The 19,073-nt window shown below is 43.9% G+C and overlaps 1 protein-coding gene across 2 annotated transcripts in view; it reads left to right on the forward strand.

Moving 5' to 3' along the window:
* mapk15 (mitogen-activated protein kinase 15) overlaps positions 1–19,073 on the forward strand; it is a 186,601-nt gene that overhangs the window by 86,284 nt on the left and 81,244 nt on the right. For both annotated transcript variants that reach the window (XM_059971520.1, XM_059971521.1), the window contains exon 7: positions 3,317–3,456. In XM_059971520.1, the coding sequence (XP_059827503.1) occupies positions 3,317–3,456 (140 nt within the window). The remainder of the gene's footprint in view (positions 1–3,316; positions 3,457–19,073) is intronic.

Genomic DNA, 19,073 nt, shown 5'->3' on the forward strand with positions numbered 1-19,073 from the left:
AGGCATAGCTTAAAACAATCTGGAGTAGTTTATAAGTAACCTTAAGAAAGTATTGACTAACTTTTCTTCACTTAAACATTAATTTATTGATTTTTTTATGGGACGGCTGGGTTCCAGCGTCTCGATCCTACGTCATCACGTGACATCCCCCCCATTTTGCCTTTAACCCTGACAGGAACATACAAACTCTGCACTATCAAAACTTCTCCTTTGAAGGCCTCCCACTTACCAATCACATCTTTGCCAGAGAACAACCTATCCCAATCTACACTCTTTTGATCCTTTCTCATTTCTTCAAATTTGGCCTTTTTCCAGTTTAGAACTTCAACCCAGGGACCAGATCTATCTTTATCCATGACCAAGTTGAAACTAATGACGTTATGATCAATGGAACCAAAGTGTTCCCCTACACACACTTCCGTCACCTGCCCTAACTCATTTCCTAATAGGAGATCTAATATTGTATCCTCCCTAGTTGGTACATCTATATATTGATTTAGAAAACTTTCCTGAATATATTTCACAAACTCTAACCCATCTAGACCTTTAACAGTATGGGAGTCCCAATCAATACGTGGAAAATTGAAATCCCCTACAATCACAACTTTCTGTCTCCTGCAGTTATCTGTTATCTCTCTGCAGATTTGCTCCTCCAATTCTCACTGACTATTGGGTGGTCTATAATACAACCCTATTAATGTGGTCATACCTTTCCTGTTTCTTAGCTCCACCCATATGGACTCAATAGACAAGCCCTCTAATCTTTCCTGCCAAAGCACTGCTGTAATATTTTCCCTGACTAGCAAAGCCACCCCCCCCCCCCCCACCCTTTATCCCTCTGCCTCTATCACATCTGAAACACCGGAACCCTGGAACATTGAGCTGTCAGTCCTGCCCCTCCTATAGCCAAGTTTCAGTAATGGTTATGATGTCATAACTCCACGTGTCAATCCAGGCCCTCAGCTCATCTGCCTTTCCCACAAAACTCCTTGCATTGAAATATACACACTTCAGAAGATTGTTACCACCACACACAACCTTACTGTTTATGACTTTGCATGAACTACTAACTTAATTTATTTTTACCCCCGTTCCACTATCTACTCTGGCACTCTGGTTTCCATCCCCCTGCAAATCAAGTTTAAACCCTCCCCAATAACACTAGCAAACCTCCCTGCAAGTATATTGGTCCCCTTGTAGTTCAGATGTAACCCGTCTCTCTTGTACAGGTCCCACCTGCCTCAGAAGAGGTCCCAATGATCTAGAAATCTGAAATCCTGCCCCCTACACCAGTTTCTTAGCCACATGTTCATCTGCCAGAGCATCCTACTCTTACCCTCACTGGCATGTGGTACAGGCAGCAATCCGGAGATTACTACCCTCGTGGTCCTGTTTTTCAACTTCCTACCAAGCTCTCTGTACTCACTTTTCTGGATCTCCTGACTCTTTCTACCTATGTCATTGGTAGATGTATACCATGACATCTGGCTGATCTCCCTCCCACTTTAGAATGCTCTGCACACGATCAGAGATATCCCTGACCCTGGCACACGGGAGGCAACAAACCATCCGGGAGTCTCTGTCACAACCACAAAATCTCCTGTCTGTACCCCTGACTATGGAGTCCTCTATCACTACTGCTCTGCTCTTCTTCCTCCCTCCCTTCTGCACTGCAGAAGCAGATTCAGTGCCAGAGATCCGGCTGCCGCAGCTTGTCCCAGGTAAGTGATCCTCCCCAAAAAGTATTCAAATCGGTATACCTGTTCTGGAAAGGAATGGCCTCAGGGGAACCCTGCACTACCTGCCCTTTCCCCTTCCCTTGCCTGATGGTAACCCAGTTCCCTGTGCCCCGTTCCTTAGGTGTAACTACCTCCTGGAAGCTACTATCTATAAACTGCTCAGTCTCCCGAATGATCCTAAGGTCATCCAGCTCCAGCTCCAGTTCCAGTTCCCTAATGCGGTTCATTAGGAGCTGCAGCTGGATGCACTTCTTGCAGGTATCGTTGTCAGGGACACTGGAGGCCTCCCTGACTTCCCACATCCTGCAAGAGGAACATTCCAACATCCTGCCTGGCATATGCTCTAGTCTGAACCAAGAAAAAGAAAAACAGAAACTTACTGGAACCTATCTTCACCTCTGCCTGTTTCTCACCGAAGCCTGACTGAGCCAAAGCCGTCCCACTCCGACTCAGTCCACTCCAATGATGGCCGCTGTGTATGGTGGTCTCCCTTTTAAACCTTGGCGTGCTACATCACGTGCCTGCGCAGTAGAGCCTCCCTTCCCTGATCAGTTAAAGAAAAGAAAAACAACCTTTCCTCAGCGATGCTTCAGACTTTGACTCTCAGCCTCTGGCTTCGATTGAAAAGACCGTTGAAAGTTTTTCTCTCCCTTTTAAACCTTGGCGCACTACGTCACACGCCTGTGCAGAAGAGCCTCCCTACCCCGATCAGTTAAAGAAAACGACCTTCCCTCAGCAATGCTTCAGTCTTTCACTCTCAGCCTCTTGCTTCGATTGAAAAATTTGGTTTTTCAATTAAAAAGTTGGTTTTTAAAATTTTCCCAATCTTCCTGTTTCCCACTACTTTTGGCAACTTGCACAAGCTTTTAGTTTGATGCCTTCTTTTATTTCCTTAGTTATCCAAGGCTGGCTCTCCCCACCCTTACTTTCCTTGATCTTTCTTTTCTGACACTCTAGTGAAATGCTGACTGTCTGAAAGAGAAGGGACTTTAATCCAATAACAAGGCTGGTGGCCTTGGGAAGGTTATCAAAATAGCACAAAGAGGATAATAGCAAAGTCCACACTGTATACACAATGTGAGAGGTAGATAAGGTTCAGAAACAAATGTTGGAAGTAAACCTGAGTTACTGATGAAAATATAATGCAAATGATTACAAGGAGTGTAATTAGTTTAAAGTCTGGGCAAAATAGCAGTGGGATAATTGGTTTCACAGCACCATAGATAAAAACAAATCCATTAGCATGAAGGTAGTGTTGGAATAGCATAGCTGAAACCTGGTTACAAACTGGTGTCACATGACTGCAGATAGTGGAATCCAGAGTGAAAAAACAACCTGCTGAAGGAACTTAGTGGGTCAGGCAGCAAAGGCAAATGTTCAGGTTAGGACTCACAGCGAGATAGGGAAGAAGAAACTGGTTGAGGAGATCAGGAGGATGGAGGGCAGGTGATACTGGCAGGCGGTGGGATCTTGACATTTGGTCTGGTGCTGTGGACATCTGTACACTGGTATTTAGTTACTTTGATAGAAAGCATTTAACGGCCTCAAAACTAAGTGAAATATATCTCTTTATACAGATACACCAAAGGCGTGGACATGTGGAGTGTTGGGTGTATTTTAGGAGAGATGCTGCTCGGGAAACCGCTCTTTCCAGGAACCTCGTCAATAAATCAGATTGAAAGAATCATGAGTGTAATTCCAGCCCCCTCAAATGAAGGTACATTCCTCCTACAATGATGCTGCACTCAGATGTCCTCACCGGTCTGGCTGAAGGTCCAGAGGGATCAGTGCTGGGACCTTTGTTTGTGGTTCATATATACGTAACTTGAGCAACAATGTACAGTGCCTCTAAAAACTAGTCAGCCCCTCTGGAAGTTTTCATGTTCTATTGTTTTACAACATTGAATCACAGTGGATTTAATTTAGGTTTTTTGACACTGATCAACAGAAAAGAGTCCTTCGTGTCAAAATGAAAACAGATTTCTATCAATTGGTCTAAATTTAATACAATTAGTTATTCAGAATAATTGATTGCATAATTACTCACCCTCGTCAAATAAGTAAGTAATATATGCACCTTTGGCAGCAATTACAGCCTTGAGCCTGTGTGGACAAGCCTCTCTCTACTTTGCACATCTGGACACTGCAGTTTTAACTCATCCACCTTTACAAAAGTGTTCAAGCACTGTCAGATCACATGAGGATCGTGAATGAACAGTCCTGTTCAATCCAGCCACAAATTCTCACAAGGTCTGTACTTTGACTTGGCAATGCCAGGACTTCAACTTTGTTGATTTTAAGCCATTCCTGTGCAGCTTTGGCTTTATGCTTGAGTTCATTATTGTGCTGGAAGACAAATCTTTTGCCAATTTGCAGTTCTCTTGCAGACTGCAACAGGATTTCCCTGAATTTTGCTGCATTCATTTTACCCCCTACCTTCACAGGCCTTCTAGGGCCTACTGCAGGGAAGCATCCCCACAGCATGATGCAACCAGCACGTTTGGGGTGGTGTGTTTTTGATGATGTGTGGTGTTTGGCTTATGCCAGACATAGCATTTAGTCTGATAGCTCAATTTTAGTTTCATCAGACCACAGAACCTTCTTCCAACTGACTTCAGAGTCTCGCACATGTCTTCTGACAAACTCTAGCTGAGTTTTCATTTGATTTTTTTCAACAGTGGCTTTCTCTTTGCCACTTTCCTAAAAGCTATGACTGGTCAGGCACCCAGTCAACAGTTGTATGCCCATCTCAGCCACTGAATCTTGTAGTTCCTCCAGAGATCTCATATGTCTCTTGGTGACCTCCCTCACTATTCTCCTTCTTGCACAGTCACTCAGTTTTTGAGGACGGCCTGCTCCACTCTGATTTACAGCTGTGCCATATTCTGTCCATTTCTTGAGGATTGATTTAGCTGTACTTCAAGATATTCAGTGACTTAGAATTTTTTTTAGTATCCATCTCCAGTCTTGTGCTTTTAAATAACCTTTTTTTACAGAGTTGCTTCAAGCTCTTTTGTCTTCATAGTGTAGTTTTTTTCCAGGATACTGATTCACCGGCAGTTGAACCTTACAGATACAGGTGTATTTTTACTGAGCCATCAAATACTCTTCATATGACAATCTATTCATTTTCATGAACCTCTTTTGAACTCTCTCCAATATCAGCATATCCTTTTGAAGATATGGGACCCAAAACTGCTCACAATATTCCAAGTGAGACCTCACCAGAGCTTTATAAATTTTCAACATTACATCCTTGCTTTTATATTCTAGTCCTCTTGCAATGAATGCTAACATTGTATTTGCCTTCCTCACCGCAGACAAAGGCTGAAAAATAACCTTTAGAGAAACCTGCACAAAGTCTCCCAAGTTCCCCTGTGGCTATGCTTTTTTAAAAATTTTCTCTCCATTTAGAAAATAGTCAACCCTTTCATCTCATCTACCAAAGTGCATTACCATATAGTTCCCAACACTGTATTTCATCTACCATTTCTTTGCCCATTCTCCTAATCTGTCTAAGAGCTTCTGTGACCTCTCTACTTTCTCAAAATTACCTGTCTCTCTACCTGTCTTTGTATCGTCTACAAACTTTGCAACAAAGCTATCAATTTCATCTTTTAACTCGTTGACTATAATGTAAAAAGAAGTGGCCCCAACACAGACCCCTGTGGAACACCACTAGTCACTGGAAGCCAACCTGAAACGGCTCCCATTATTCCCACTCTACCTCCTGCCAGTCAACCACACCTTTATCAATGCTAGAATAGTGTGTAACACTGTGGGCTCGTAGCTTGTTAAACAGCCTCACGTGAGATGCCTTGTAATAGGTCTTCTGAAAATCCAAAATACATAGTATCAAATGATTCTTCTTTATCAAATGATCCTGCTTGTTATTTCTTCAAAGAATTCCAACAGATTTGTCAGGCAAAATTTTCTCTTAAGGATAACATTCTGACTTTGACCTATTTTATCATGTGCCCCCAAGTACTCTGAGACCTCAGCCTTAATAATCAAATCCAACATCTTTCCAGCTACTGAGGTCAGGCTGAGAGGACTTTTCTTCTGCTTGTCTCCCATCTTGAATAGTGGAGTGACATTTGCCATTTTCCAGTCATGCGGAACCATTGCAGAATTAAGTGATTCTTGAAAGATCATCTCTAATGGCTCCACAATCTCTTCAGCCAACTCTTTTCACAACCCTGGGGTGTAAACTATCTGGTCCAGGTGATTTATTACCTTTGGACGTTTCGGGTTCCCAAGAACCTTCTCTTAGTAATGGTAACTTCACACATTTCATAACCCTTGACACCTGGAACTTCCACCATACTGCTGGTATCTTCCACAGTAAAGACTAAAGCAAAATACTTATTCAATTCATTTGCTATTTACTTGACCCTTATTACTACCTATCCAGTGTCAGTTTCCAGCGGTCCAAATTCTACTTTCACCTTTCTTTTACACTTTATATATCTGAAAAACCTTTTGGTTTCCTCTTTCATGTTATTGGCTATCTTACTTTCATGTTCCATTTTTACATTGTTAATGACTTATGAAGATAGAAACATACAAACATAGAAAACCTATAGCACAATACAGACCTTTTGGCCCACAATGCTGTGCAAACATGTACTTATTTTAGAAATTACCTAGGGTTACCCATAGCCCTCTATTTTTCAAAGCTCCATGTACCTAACAAGGAGTCTCTTACAGACAGACAGACAGACAGACAGACTTTATTGATCCCGAGGGAAATTGGGTTTCGTTACAGTCGCACCAACCAAGAATAGTGTAGAAATATAGCAAAATAAAGCCATAAATAATTAACCATAGGCCAGAGCTGCTCTGGGACAAGTCTCTCCAGGGTCTTCATGATGTGGGAGGTCAATGCCACCGGTCTGTAGTCATTGGAGCCACTGGGGCGCGGCGTCTTTGGTACAGGGACGAGACAGGACGTCTTCCACAGCACAGAAACCCTCTGAAGACTCAGGCTCAGGTTGAAGACATGGTGAAGCACTCCACATAGCTGGGGGGCACAGGCTTTGAGCACCCTGGGGCTGACACCATCCGGGCCTGCAGCCTTGCTTGGGTGGAGACGTTTCAGCTGTCTTCTCACCTGTTCAGCTGTGAAGCACACTGTGGTGGTTTCAGGTGGGGGAGGGGTATATTCATGAGAGCAGGGAGAGGGGCTGTGAGGAGGGGTAGGAGGGGAGAGTGGAGTATGTGTTGGTTGGGGGCCAATAACAGATGAATCATGTGAGGGATGGGCAGGGGCCACAGTGTCAAATCTGTTGAAGAACAGGTTAAGTTTGGTGGCCCTGTCCACACTGCCTTCAGCTCCTCTGTTGCTAGTTTGCCAGAACCCAGTGATGGTCCTCATACCACTCCAGACCTCTCTCATGTTCTGCTGGAATATCCACTCAAGCTTCCTCCTATACCTGTCTTTAGCCTCCCTGATCTTGGCTTTCAGGTCCCTCTGTATTGTCCTCAGCTCCTCCCTATTTCCATCTCTAAATGCCCCTTTTTAGCGTTCAGGATGTCCTTAATGTCCTTTGTTACCCATGGCTTGTTATTTGAATAACAAAGGACAGTTCTTGCCGGAACATTGCAGTCCACACAGAACTTGATGTAACAGTGTTGCACTCTGTGAGCCCATCAGCGTCCTCTCCATGTGGCTCACAGAGTGCCTGCCAGTCTGTCACCTCAAAACAACCCTGGAGTGCCTCATAAGCCTCCCCCGACCATTTCCTCATTGTCCTTGAGGTTGCAGGTTTACTCTTCACTAGAGGCACGTAGCAGGGTTTGAGATGCACCAGGTTGTGATCTGATCTTCCCAGTGGGGGGAGGGGAGAGGAGCTGTATTTAACAATCTTATCGTATCTGCCTCCACCACCGTTGCTGGTAACCCATTCCACGCCCTTACCATTCTCCGCATAAAAAAACTTAACCTGACATCTCCTCTGTACCTACTTCCAAGCACCTTAAAACTGTACCGTCTCATGTTAGCCATTACAGCCCTGGGAGAAAACCTGACCATCCACACAATTGATGCCTCTTATCATCTTATACATCTCTATCAGGTCACCCCTCATCCTCTGCAGCTCCAAGGAAAAAAGGCTGAGTTCACTCAGCCTATTATCATAAGGAATGCTCTCCAATCCAGGCAAAATCCTTGTAAATCTCCTCTGCACCCTTTCTATAGTTTCCACATCCTTCCTGTAGTGTAGTGACCAGAATTGAGCATAGTACTCCAAATGGGGTCTGACCAGGGGCCTATATAGCTATAACATTACCTATCGGCTCTTAAACTCAATCCAATGATTGATAAAGGCCAATGAACAGTATGCTTCCTTAACAACAGAGTCAACCTGTGTAGCGGCTTTGAGTGTCCTATGGACTCGGACTCCATGATCCCTCTGATCTTCCACACTGCCATGTCTTACCATTAATACCATATTCTGCCATTATATTTGATCTATCTAAAATGAACAACCTCACACTTATCTGGATTGAACTCCATCTGCCACTTCTCAGCCCAGTTTTCCATCCTATTGATGTCCCACTGTAACCTCTGACAGCCCTCCACACTATCCACAACACCCCCAACCTTTGTGTTGTCAGCAAATTTACTAACCCATCCCTCCACTTCCTCATCCGGGTCATTTATAAGAATCACGAAGAGAAGGGGTCCTAGAACAAATCCCTGAAACACACCACTGGTCACCGACCTCCATGCAGAATATGACCTGTCAACAAACTGCCTTCTGTGAGCAAACCAATTCTGGATCCATAAAGCAAGGTGCCCTTGGATCCCATGCCTCCTTACTTTCTCAATAAGCCTTGCATGGGGTACCTTATCAAATGCCTTGCTGAAATCTATATACACTGCATCTACTGCTCTACCTTCATCAATGTGTTTAGTCACATCCTCAAAATTTTCAATCAGGCTCGTAAGACACGATCTGCCTTTGACAAAGCCATGTTGTCTACTCCTAATCATATTATGCCTCTCCAACTGTTCATAAATCCTGCCTCTCAGGATCTTCTCATCAACTTACCAACCACTGAAGTAAGACTCGCTGGTCTATAATTTCCTGGGATATTGCTACTCCCTGACTTGAATTAGGGAACAACATCTGCAACACTCCAATCCTCCGGAACCTCTCCCGTCCCCATTGATGATGTAAAGATCATCACCAGAGGCTCAGCAACCTCCTCACTCACTTCCCACAATAGCCTGGGGTACATCTCATCTGGTCCTGGAGATTTATCCAACTTGAAAATTAGTGAGTTACGGGGTAGTGTGGGTTTAGTACTTTTTTTTAAGGAATACATGGGTCAGTACAACATCGAGGACCTAAGGGCCTGTACTGTACTGTAGTATTCTAGTGTCTAGTGATGCTTCCCAAAAGCTCCAGCACATCCTCTTTCTTAATGTCTATATGCTCAAGCTTTTCAATCAGCTGTAAGTCATCCTTACAATCGCCAAGATCCTTTTCCTTAGTGAATACTGAAGCAAAGTATTCATTAAGTATCTCTGCTATCTCCTCCAGTTCTATGCACACTTTCCCACTGACACACTTGATAGGTCCTATTCTTTCACATCTTATCCTCTTGCTGTTCACATATTTGTGAATGCCTTGGGGTTTTCCTTAATCCTGCCCACCAAGGCCTTCTCATGGCCCCTTCTGGCTCTCTTAATTTCCTTCTTAAGCTCCTTCCTCTTAACCTTATAATCTTCTAGATCTCTAACATTAACTAGCTCTCTGTACCTTTCGTAAGCTTTTCTTTTCTTCTTGACTAGATTTACTACAGCCTTTGTACACCACTGCTTTTCTACCCTACCATAACTCATTGGAAGATACCCATGTAGAACTCCACACAAATATTCCCTGAACATTTGCCACATTTCTTCTGTACCTTTCCCTGAGAATATCTGTTTCCAATTTAAGCCTCCAATTTCCTGCCTGATAGCCTCATTATTCCCCTTACTCCAATTAAATGCTTTTCAAACTTGTCTGTTCCTATCTCTCTCCAATGCTATTGTAAAGGAGATAGAATTATGATCACTATCTCCAAAATGCTCTCCCGCTGAGAGACCTGACACCTGACCAGGTTCATTCAGCCCATCCTGTCTGCTCTGCCATTCAATCATGGCAGATCATTTTTATCTTTCCTCAGCCCCACTCCCCCGCCTTCTTCCCGTAACCTTTGATACCTTGGCCAATCAAGAACCTATCAATCTCCACCTTAAAGACATCCAATGACATGGCTTCCACAGCTGCCTGTGGTAAAAAAAGAAATTTCTCTGCATCTCCGTTTTAAATGGACACTTTTGTATTCTGAAGCTGTGCCCTTTTGTCTGAGACTCCCCCACCATGGGAAACATCCTTTCCATACCTACTCTGTCTCGGCCTTTCAACATTCAAAATGTTTCAATGAGATTCCCCCTCATCCTTCTAAATTCCAGCGAATACAGACCCAAAGCCATCAAATGTTCTTTTAATGACAACCCTTTCATTCGCAGAACCATCATTATGAACCCTCTCTGAACCCTCTCTAATGCCAGCACATCTTTTCTTAGACGAGGACTCTAAAACTGTTCATAGTACCAAGATGGCAGTATGTACTGTGGCTATGTTGCGAACTCCGTTCCAAATTAAGGGAGCTAGTTAATGTTCCAAACTCCGTTAAGGGAGCTAGGGCTTTACTCTTTGGAGAGAAGGAGGATGAGAGGAGACATGATAGAGGTGTACAAGATATTAAGAGGAATAGACAGAGTGGACAGTCAGTGCCTCTTCCACAGGGCACCACTGCTCAGTACAAGAGGACATGGCTTTAAGGTAAGGGGAGGGAACTTCAAGGGGGATATTAGAGGAAAGTTTTTCACTCAGAGAGTGGTTGGTGCATGGAATGCACTGCCTGAGTCAGTGGTGGAGGCAGATACACTAGTGAAATTTAAGAGACTACTAGGCAGGTATATGGAGGAATTTAAGGGGGGGGGGGTTATATGGGAGGCAGGGTTTGAGGGTCGGCACAACATTGTGGGCCGAAGGGCCTGTAATGTGCTGTACTATTCTATGTTCTGTGTTCTATGTTCTAAATCTATGGTATACTAATTTCTACGATTTTCTTAGCATTTTCTGTTTAAGTAGCTGATAGTCACATCAGATACAATAGACTGACCCTTCTGAACATCGGAAAGATGGCATTTGCCCACTATGTGCCACCTTTTCTGCAATGGGATGCCCTGCTTGCGCAATCTATGGGAGACGCATCTCTTACGTCGCCACTACCTCGGAAGAAGCGCCAGAGGCAAGGGAGAAGGGCTGGTGTCCTGGTGAGGCTGAGTCAGCATGCAAATCGATCGCCACTCCCTAACGTGCAGTCCCTGGATAACTTATGAACTGAGAGCTAGAATCTCCTATCAGCAGGAAACAAAGGAATGCAACATTTTGTGCTTCGTGGAGACCTGGCTGACAGAGGAGATACCAGATCATGCCATGGAGCCCTCTGGGTTCTCCCTGTTCTGGGCAGAGAGATCAAAACACCGCACTGGAAAGAGTAAAAGAGGAAGGTATGTTTCATGGTCAAAAAAGCTTGGTGCGACCCCCAGATGCATGCACTCAAATTCTCTTGTTCTGCAGACCTGGTATACCTGGTGCTGCTGTGCAGACCCTACTGGTTGCCTAGGGAGTTCACCGCTGTACATTCTGCCGTAGGTGGATACTGACCTGGCTCTCAAGGAACTGTACAAGACCATCAACACGCTGGAGACTGCACACCCAGAGGCTGCCATCATTGTTGCTAGTGACTTTAATCGAAGGTTGCTGACAAAAGTCTCTCTGAAGTTTTGTCAGCACATCCAGGTGAGCAGTTGTGGAGATAACACACTTCCTTTTGTAATGCCTACAAAGCTCTCCTTCACCCAGCTTTTGGAAAATCAGATCACTCTTCGATCCTGCTTCTGCCAAGCAGAAGCTGAAACAAGCGGTGGCCATAGTTAAAACCGTCCACTGTTGGTTCGACTATTCGGCCTCCATGCTGCAGGGTGTTGACTGGAATGTCTTCATCTGAAAGTGCATCAATGATATTGTTCCCCAGAAGTCAGTCAGGGTCTTCTCGAACCAGAAACTCTGGATCAATAGCTCTGTGCGAGCAGCACTTACAGTGCGACATCGAGCTTACATTGCTGGAAATCAACTAGAGCTCAAGAAAAGCAGCTATGATCTGTGCAAAGCTATCAAGGTCGCGAAGCAACAATATAGGAAGATTGAGTCAATGTTCACAACAAGTAGCTCATGTGACTTCTAGTAAGGGCTGCATACCATCAGACTTCAAAGCCAAACATTGTGGTGTTGCCAACATCTCAGCCTCTCTCCCAGGTGAGCACAATCGCTTTTATGTTAGGTTCAATGTCGCTAACTCTGAGCCTCTGAGGAAAGGCACCACTACAACCTACAACCTGGTCATCTCTGAGGCTGAGGTATGCAAATGTTTCCAACAAATGGACAGTCGCAAGGCTGCGGGACCGGACGGAATCCCAGGGTGAGTACTCAGGATGTGTGCAGCACAACTGGCAGGTGTGTTTACAGGCATTTTTAGTTTCTCCCTCTCCCAGTGTAGAGTGCCCTCCTGCTTCAAATTATCCATTGTTGTCCCTGTACCAAAAACGAAACATGCCTGAACGACTGGCGTCCTGTTGCACTCACCTCAATAATATGCAAATGCTTTGAGAGGTTGGTCAAGGATTACATCTGCAGCTTGCTTCCACACAAACTGGACCACCTACAATTCTCCTGTCAACACAACTGATCAACAGATGACACAATAGCCACTGCTCTACATACCGTCCTTACACATCTGAAGAAGAAGGATACTTATATGAGAATGCTGTTCTTGGACTGCAGCATTCAACACCATAGTTCCATCCAGGCTCTACAAGAAGCACAGAAGTCTCGACCTTGAACTTGGCTTGTGCAGCTGGATCCTGGACTTCCTGTCAGATCACCAGCAATTTGTAGAGAGGGCTCCCTCACCTCTAACCTTCTGATTCTCAATACAGGAGCCCCTCAGGGCTGTGTACTGAGTCCCTGAGTCCCTTAGTCCTCTCCTTTACTCCCTGTATAGCCATGACTGTATTGCCACCCACAACTCCAATCTGCTAATTAAATTTGCCGACTACGTTGATTGTCCTTATCTCAAACAATAACAAGGTGGCCTACAGGGAAGAAGTCATCTCTCTAATACAGTGGCGTCAAGAAAACGACCTCTCCCTCAAAGTTGAAAAAACAAAGGAGCTGGTTGTGCATTACAGGAGGAATGGAGACAGGCTAACCTCTATTAACATCAATGGATCTGGGGTTGAGAGGATAAACAGCTTCAAGTTCCTCGGCATCCACATCACCGAGGACCTCGTGGTCTGTATACACCAGCGCCTTTTTCACCTAAAATGGTTGAGGAAGTTTGGTATGGGCTCCCAAATCCTAAGGATCTTCTGCAGGGGCACAATTGAGAGCATTTGGCACAGACTAGAAGGACCGAGATGGCCTGTTTCCGTTCTGTAATTGTTATATGGTTAATTTTTGCTTTGTTATATGCTCTCTGTTTTGCTTTGATATTAGCTTTGACTTCCCTTGACAGTCATGGTGTACTGTTTTGTCATTTATTTCTTCATTTTTAGAATACGCCTATCCTGCACTTCCCTCATATTTCCAGTAACTCATGTCATTGCTATTCTACTGTCATCATTGCCAGCATGTCCTTCCAATTTACTTTTGCCAACTCTGCTCTCATACACTGTAATTTCTTTTACTCCATCAGACTTTATTTTCTCCCTATCAAATTTCAAGTAGAACCCAATCATATTGTGATCTTTGTCTCCTATGGGTTCCTTTATATCAAATTCCCTAATCACCTCTGATTCATTACATAACACTAAATCCAGTATAGCTGATCCCCTCATACATTCAATGACAAACTACTCTAAAAACCCATCTTGTAGGCATTCAACAAACTCACTCTCTTGAGATTATGAACCTGATTTTCCCAATTTACTTGCATGTTAAAATCTCCCATAACTATCATAACATTGCCCTTTTGACACAGCTGTTCTGTTTCACATTGCAATCTGTAGTTCTCAGCTCAGCTCCTATTTGTTGGCCTGTATATAACTGCCATCAGGGTCCTATTACCCTTGCAGTTTTTTAACTCAACACACAAGGATTCAAAATCTTTCTATCCTATGTCTAATGAGCAAAAAGTTCATTATTCTTATACTTCATACACTGAGATATAACACTTTGAATACTATATTTGTTACACTTTTTGATTCTGCACCCCAAATGCACTGATACCCACCCTGCTGGCTGCACTTGGAGTATTGTCAACAGTTTTGGGCCCCATATCTCAGAAAGGATATGTTGGCATTGGAGAGAGTGCAGAGAGGGTTCACAAGGATGATTCCGGGAATGAAGTGGTGTATGGGGTTGAGTGGAATCTGGGATGAGCCATGTTGAAATGGCAGAGTAGACTTAATGGGCTGAATGGCCTAATGCTGCTCCTATGTCTTATGGTCTTGTGGGAAAGTGCTGGGAACTATACACTAATGAGTCTCATGGCAGTTGTAGGGAAAATGCTGAAGAAAATTCCTAAGGATAGAATATATGACAGGAAACCAATGGTATAATTAGGTCAAGTCCATGGGTATGTTTAAGGTGAAAGCTGATACTTTCCCGTTTGGTCAGGGCATCAAAGGATATGATGAGAAAGTAGGTGTATGGGGTTGAGTGGGATCTGGGATCAGCCATGATGGAATGGCTGAGTAGACTTGATGGGCTGAATGGCCTAACTCTACTCCTATGTCTTATGGTCTAATCTTGTCCCACTATTTACTTGCCCTTCCTGACAGCCTGACTGCGTGCAAGCTGAACTTTTTAACTATTTGTCCTAACTTCTATTCGATCTCCCATCAGTTTCCGGCTTTTCGGAGAAAACAACCCAACTTTATCCAGCCTCACATGAAAGCACATGCCCTTGAAACCAGGCTACATCCTGGTATATCTGTGTACCCTCTCCAAAGCCTCAACAACCTTCCTATAGAAGGGGTGACCAGAACTGTATGCAATACTCAAAATGTGGCCTAAATAGAGTTTTATAAAGTTGCAACTAAGCCTTTTGACTTTTGAACTGAATGCCTTGACTAGTAAAAACAAGCATTCCATAAGCCTTCTTCACCTTATCGACCTGTGTAGCCACTTTCAGAGAGTTCTGAACTTGAATTCTAGGAGATCTCTGCTCAGCAGCAGTGTTAAGGATCTTGTCTTTAACAGTGTACTGTCTCCTTTTGCTCCACCAAGGTGCAGCACCTCACATTTATCTGTGTTGAACTCCCACCTGCCATTTCCCATATCTGCACCTGGTCTACATTGTGCTATATTCTTTGCCAGTCTTCTACACTATCCACAACTTTACCAATCTTGGTATTATCTACAAACTTACTAACCCACCCATTACATTTTCATCCAGGTCATTTATTTTCATCACAAACGGCAGAATCCCTTGCATAGATCCCTGCAAAACACCATTAATTACAGAATTCTAGCCAATTCACCGCTGACCCCATGCATTTTAATCTTCTGTATTAGGTTCCCATGAGGGACTTTGTCAAATACTGAAATCCACGTAGATAACATCCACTGCCCTACCCTCATCAATCTGTCTTTGTCACCTTGTCAAAAATCTCAGTCAGGCATAACCAGCCATGCACAAAATATGCTGGCTGTCCTCTAATTAGGCCATGGGGTTCCTATCGTATATTCTATCCCAAAAAGTTTTCTCCAGCATTTTCAACTGACATTAGACATTAGTTCCTAGAACTTTCCCTCAAGACCGTAGACATAGGAGCAGAATTAGGCCATTTAGCCCATCAAGTCAACTCTGCCGTTCCATCATTGCAGACCCAGGATCCCATTCATCCTATACACCTGCCTTCTTACCATATACTCTGATCAGGAAACTATCAACTTCCGCTTTAAATTTACGCATGGACTTGGTCTCTGCCACTGTATGTAGCAGAGCATTCACAGATATACTACTGTCTGGCAAAAAAATATTCTTCATTGCCTCTGTTCTAAAGGGTTGCCCTCAATATTGAGGCTGTTTCCTCTAGTTCTGGATAACCCCACCACAGGATACATCCTCTCCACATCCACCCTGTCTAGTCCTTCCAGCATTTGGTAGGTTTCAATGAGATCTCCCTGCATTCTTCAAAATTCCAGTAAGTACAGGTCCAAAGCTGCCAAATGCTCCTCATACATTAAGCGCTTAATTCCCAAAATCATCCTCGTGAACCTCCTCTGGACTCTGTCCAATGACAACACATCCTTTCTGGACTATGCTGGGTAAAACTGTTGACAGTACTCTAATGCGGTCTGACTAATGTCTTTGTTAGGCTCAGCATTATAGAAATTTAGAGACATAAAAAACTACAGCACAATACAGGCCTTTCAGTCCACAATTCTGTGCTGAACATGTACTTTAGAAATTACCTAGTGCTACCAGTAGCCCTCTGTTTTTCTAAGCTCTATGTGCCTATCCAGGAGTCTCTTAAAAGAGCCTATTGTATCCACCTCCACCACAGTTGCTGGCAGTCCATTACTTGCACTCACCACTATCTGTGTAAAATAACTTACCCCTGATATCTCCTCTGTACCTACTTCCAATCACCTTAAAACCATGCCCTCTTGTGTTAGACATTTCAGCCCTGGGGAAAAGCCTCTGACTATCCACACGATTGGTGCCTCTCATCTTGTACACCTCTATCAGGTCACCTCTCATCCTCTGTCACTCAGTTGATGAAGGCCGATGCACCATATACCCTCTTAACAATACAGTCAACCTGTGCAGCAGCTTTGAATGTCCTATGGACCCAGACCCCAGGACCCCTCTGATGGTCCATGCAGAATATGAGCTGTCCACAACCACTCTTTGCCTTCTGTGGGCAAATCAATTCTGGATCCACAAAGCAAGGTCCCCTTGGATTCCATGCCTCCTTTTTTTCTCAATAAGCCTTGCATGGGGTACCTATCAAATGCCTTGCTTTAATCCATATACATTACATTTACTCCTCTACCTTCATCAACATGTTTTGTCACATCCTCAAAAAATTCAATCAGGATCGTAAGGCATGACCTGCCTTTGACAAAGCCATGCTGACTATTCCTAATCATATTATGCCTCTCCAAATATTCATAAATCCTGCATGTCAGGATATTCTCCATCAACTTACCAAGCACTGAAGTAAGCCTCACTGGTCTATAGGTTCCTGGGATATCTCTAATCCTTTCCTTGAATAAGGGAACAACATCTGCAACCCTCCAATCCTCCAGAACCTCTCCTGTCCCCATTGATGACGCAAAGATCATTGCCAGAGGCTCAGCAATCTCCTCCCTCATCTCCCACAGTAACCTGGGCTATATCTCATCCGGTCGCAGTGACTTTTCCAACTTAATGCTTTCCAAAAGCTCCAGCACATCTCTTTCTTAATACCTATCTGCTCAAGCTTTTCAGTCTGCTGTAAGTCATCCCTACAATCACCAAGGTCTTTTTCATTATGTACCTCCAGTTCCATCCACATTTTCCACTGTCACACTTGATTGGTCCTATTCTATCATGTCTTATCCTCTTGCTCTTCACCATACTTGTAGAATGCCTTGGGGTTTTCCTTAATCCTGCTCACCAAGGCCTTCTCATGGCCCCCTCTGGCTCTCCTAATTTCATTCTTAATTTCCTTCCTGATAGCCTTATAATTTTCTAGATCTCTAACATCACCTGGTTTTTTGAACTTTTTGTACACCACCTATACCCTACCTTCCTTTCCCTGTCTCATTGGAACGTACCTGTTCAGAACACCATGCAAATATACACTGAACATTTGCCACATTTCTGCCATACATTTCCCTGAGAACATCTATTCCCAATTTATGCTTACAAATTCCTGCCTGATAGTTCCATATTTCCCCTTACTCCAATTAAACGCTTTCCTAGCGTGACTGTTCCTATCACTCTCCGATGCTATAGTAAAGGAGATAGAACTGTCATCACTCTTCCACTGAGATACCTGACACCTGACCAGGTTAATTTCCCAATACCAGATCAAGTACAGCCTCTCCTCTTGTAGGCTTATCTACATATTGTGTCAGGAAACCTTCCTGAACACACCGAACAAACTACCCCATCTAAACCCCTTGCTTTAGGGAGATGTCAATCAATATTTGGGAAATAAGAATCTCCCACCGTGACGACCCTGTTGTTACTGCATCTTTCCTAAATCTGTCTCCCTATCTACTCCTCGATGTCCCTGTTACTATTGGGTGGTCTATAAAAAACACCAAGTAGAGTTACTGACCCCTTCCTGTTTCTAAGTTCCACCCACAGAGAATCAGTAGACAATCCCTCCATGACTTCCTCTTTTTTTGCAGCTGAGACTGTATCCCTGATCAGCAGTGCCATGCCCCCACCTCTTTTGCCTCCCTCCCTGCCTTTTCTGAACCATGTAAAGCCTGGCATTCTGCCATTCCTGCCCCTGAGCCATCCAAGTCTCTGTATTGGCCACAACATGATAGCTCCAAGTACTGATCCACGTTCTAAGCTCGTCCACTTTGTTCATGATACTCCTTGCATTAACATTGGTACATCTCAAGCCATCAGTCTGAGCCCATCCCTTCTCGATCACCTGCCTGTCCTACCTCTCATACTGTCTACAAGCTTTCTTGATTTGTGAGTCAACCACCCCTTCCTTCAGTTTGGTTCTCATAGCCTAGCAATTCTAGTTTAAACTCTCCCCAATAGCCTGAGCAAACCTTCTTGCCGTGATATTGGTCCCTCTCAGATTCAAGTACAACCCGTCCTTTTTGTACAGGTTATGCCTACCCCAAAAGAGGTCCCAATGATACAGAAATCTGAATCCCTGATCTCTGCTCCAATCTCTCAGCCACACGTTTATCCTCCACCTCATTCTATTCCTATACTCACTGTCGCATGACATAGGCTGTAATATAATCATATAACAATCACAGCACGGAAACAGGCCATCTCGGCCCTCCTAGTCCGTGCCGAACTCTTAATCTCACCTAGTCCCACCTACCCGCACTCAGCCCATAACTCTCCACTCCTTTCCTGTCCATATACCTATCCAATTTTACCTTAAATGACACAACTGAACTGGCCTCTACTACTTCTACAGGAAGCTCATTCCACACAGCTATCACTCTCTGAGTAAAGAAATACCCCCTCGTGTTTCCCTGAAACTTCTGCCCCCTAACTCTCAAATCATGT

This window comes from Hypanus sabinus, chromosome 6 (genome assembly GCF_030144855.1).
Source record: "Hypanus sabinus isolate sHypSab1 chromosome 6, sHypSab1.hap1, whole genome shotgun sequence".
NCBI classification, from domain to species: Eukaryota; Metazoa; Chordata; class Chondrichthyes; order Myliobatiformes; family Dasyatidae; genus Hypanus; species Hypanus sabinus.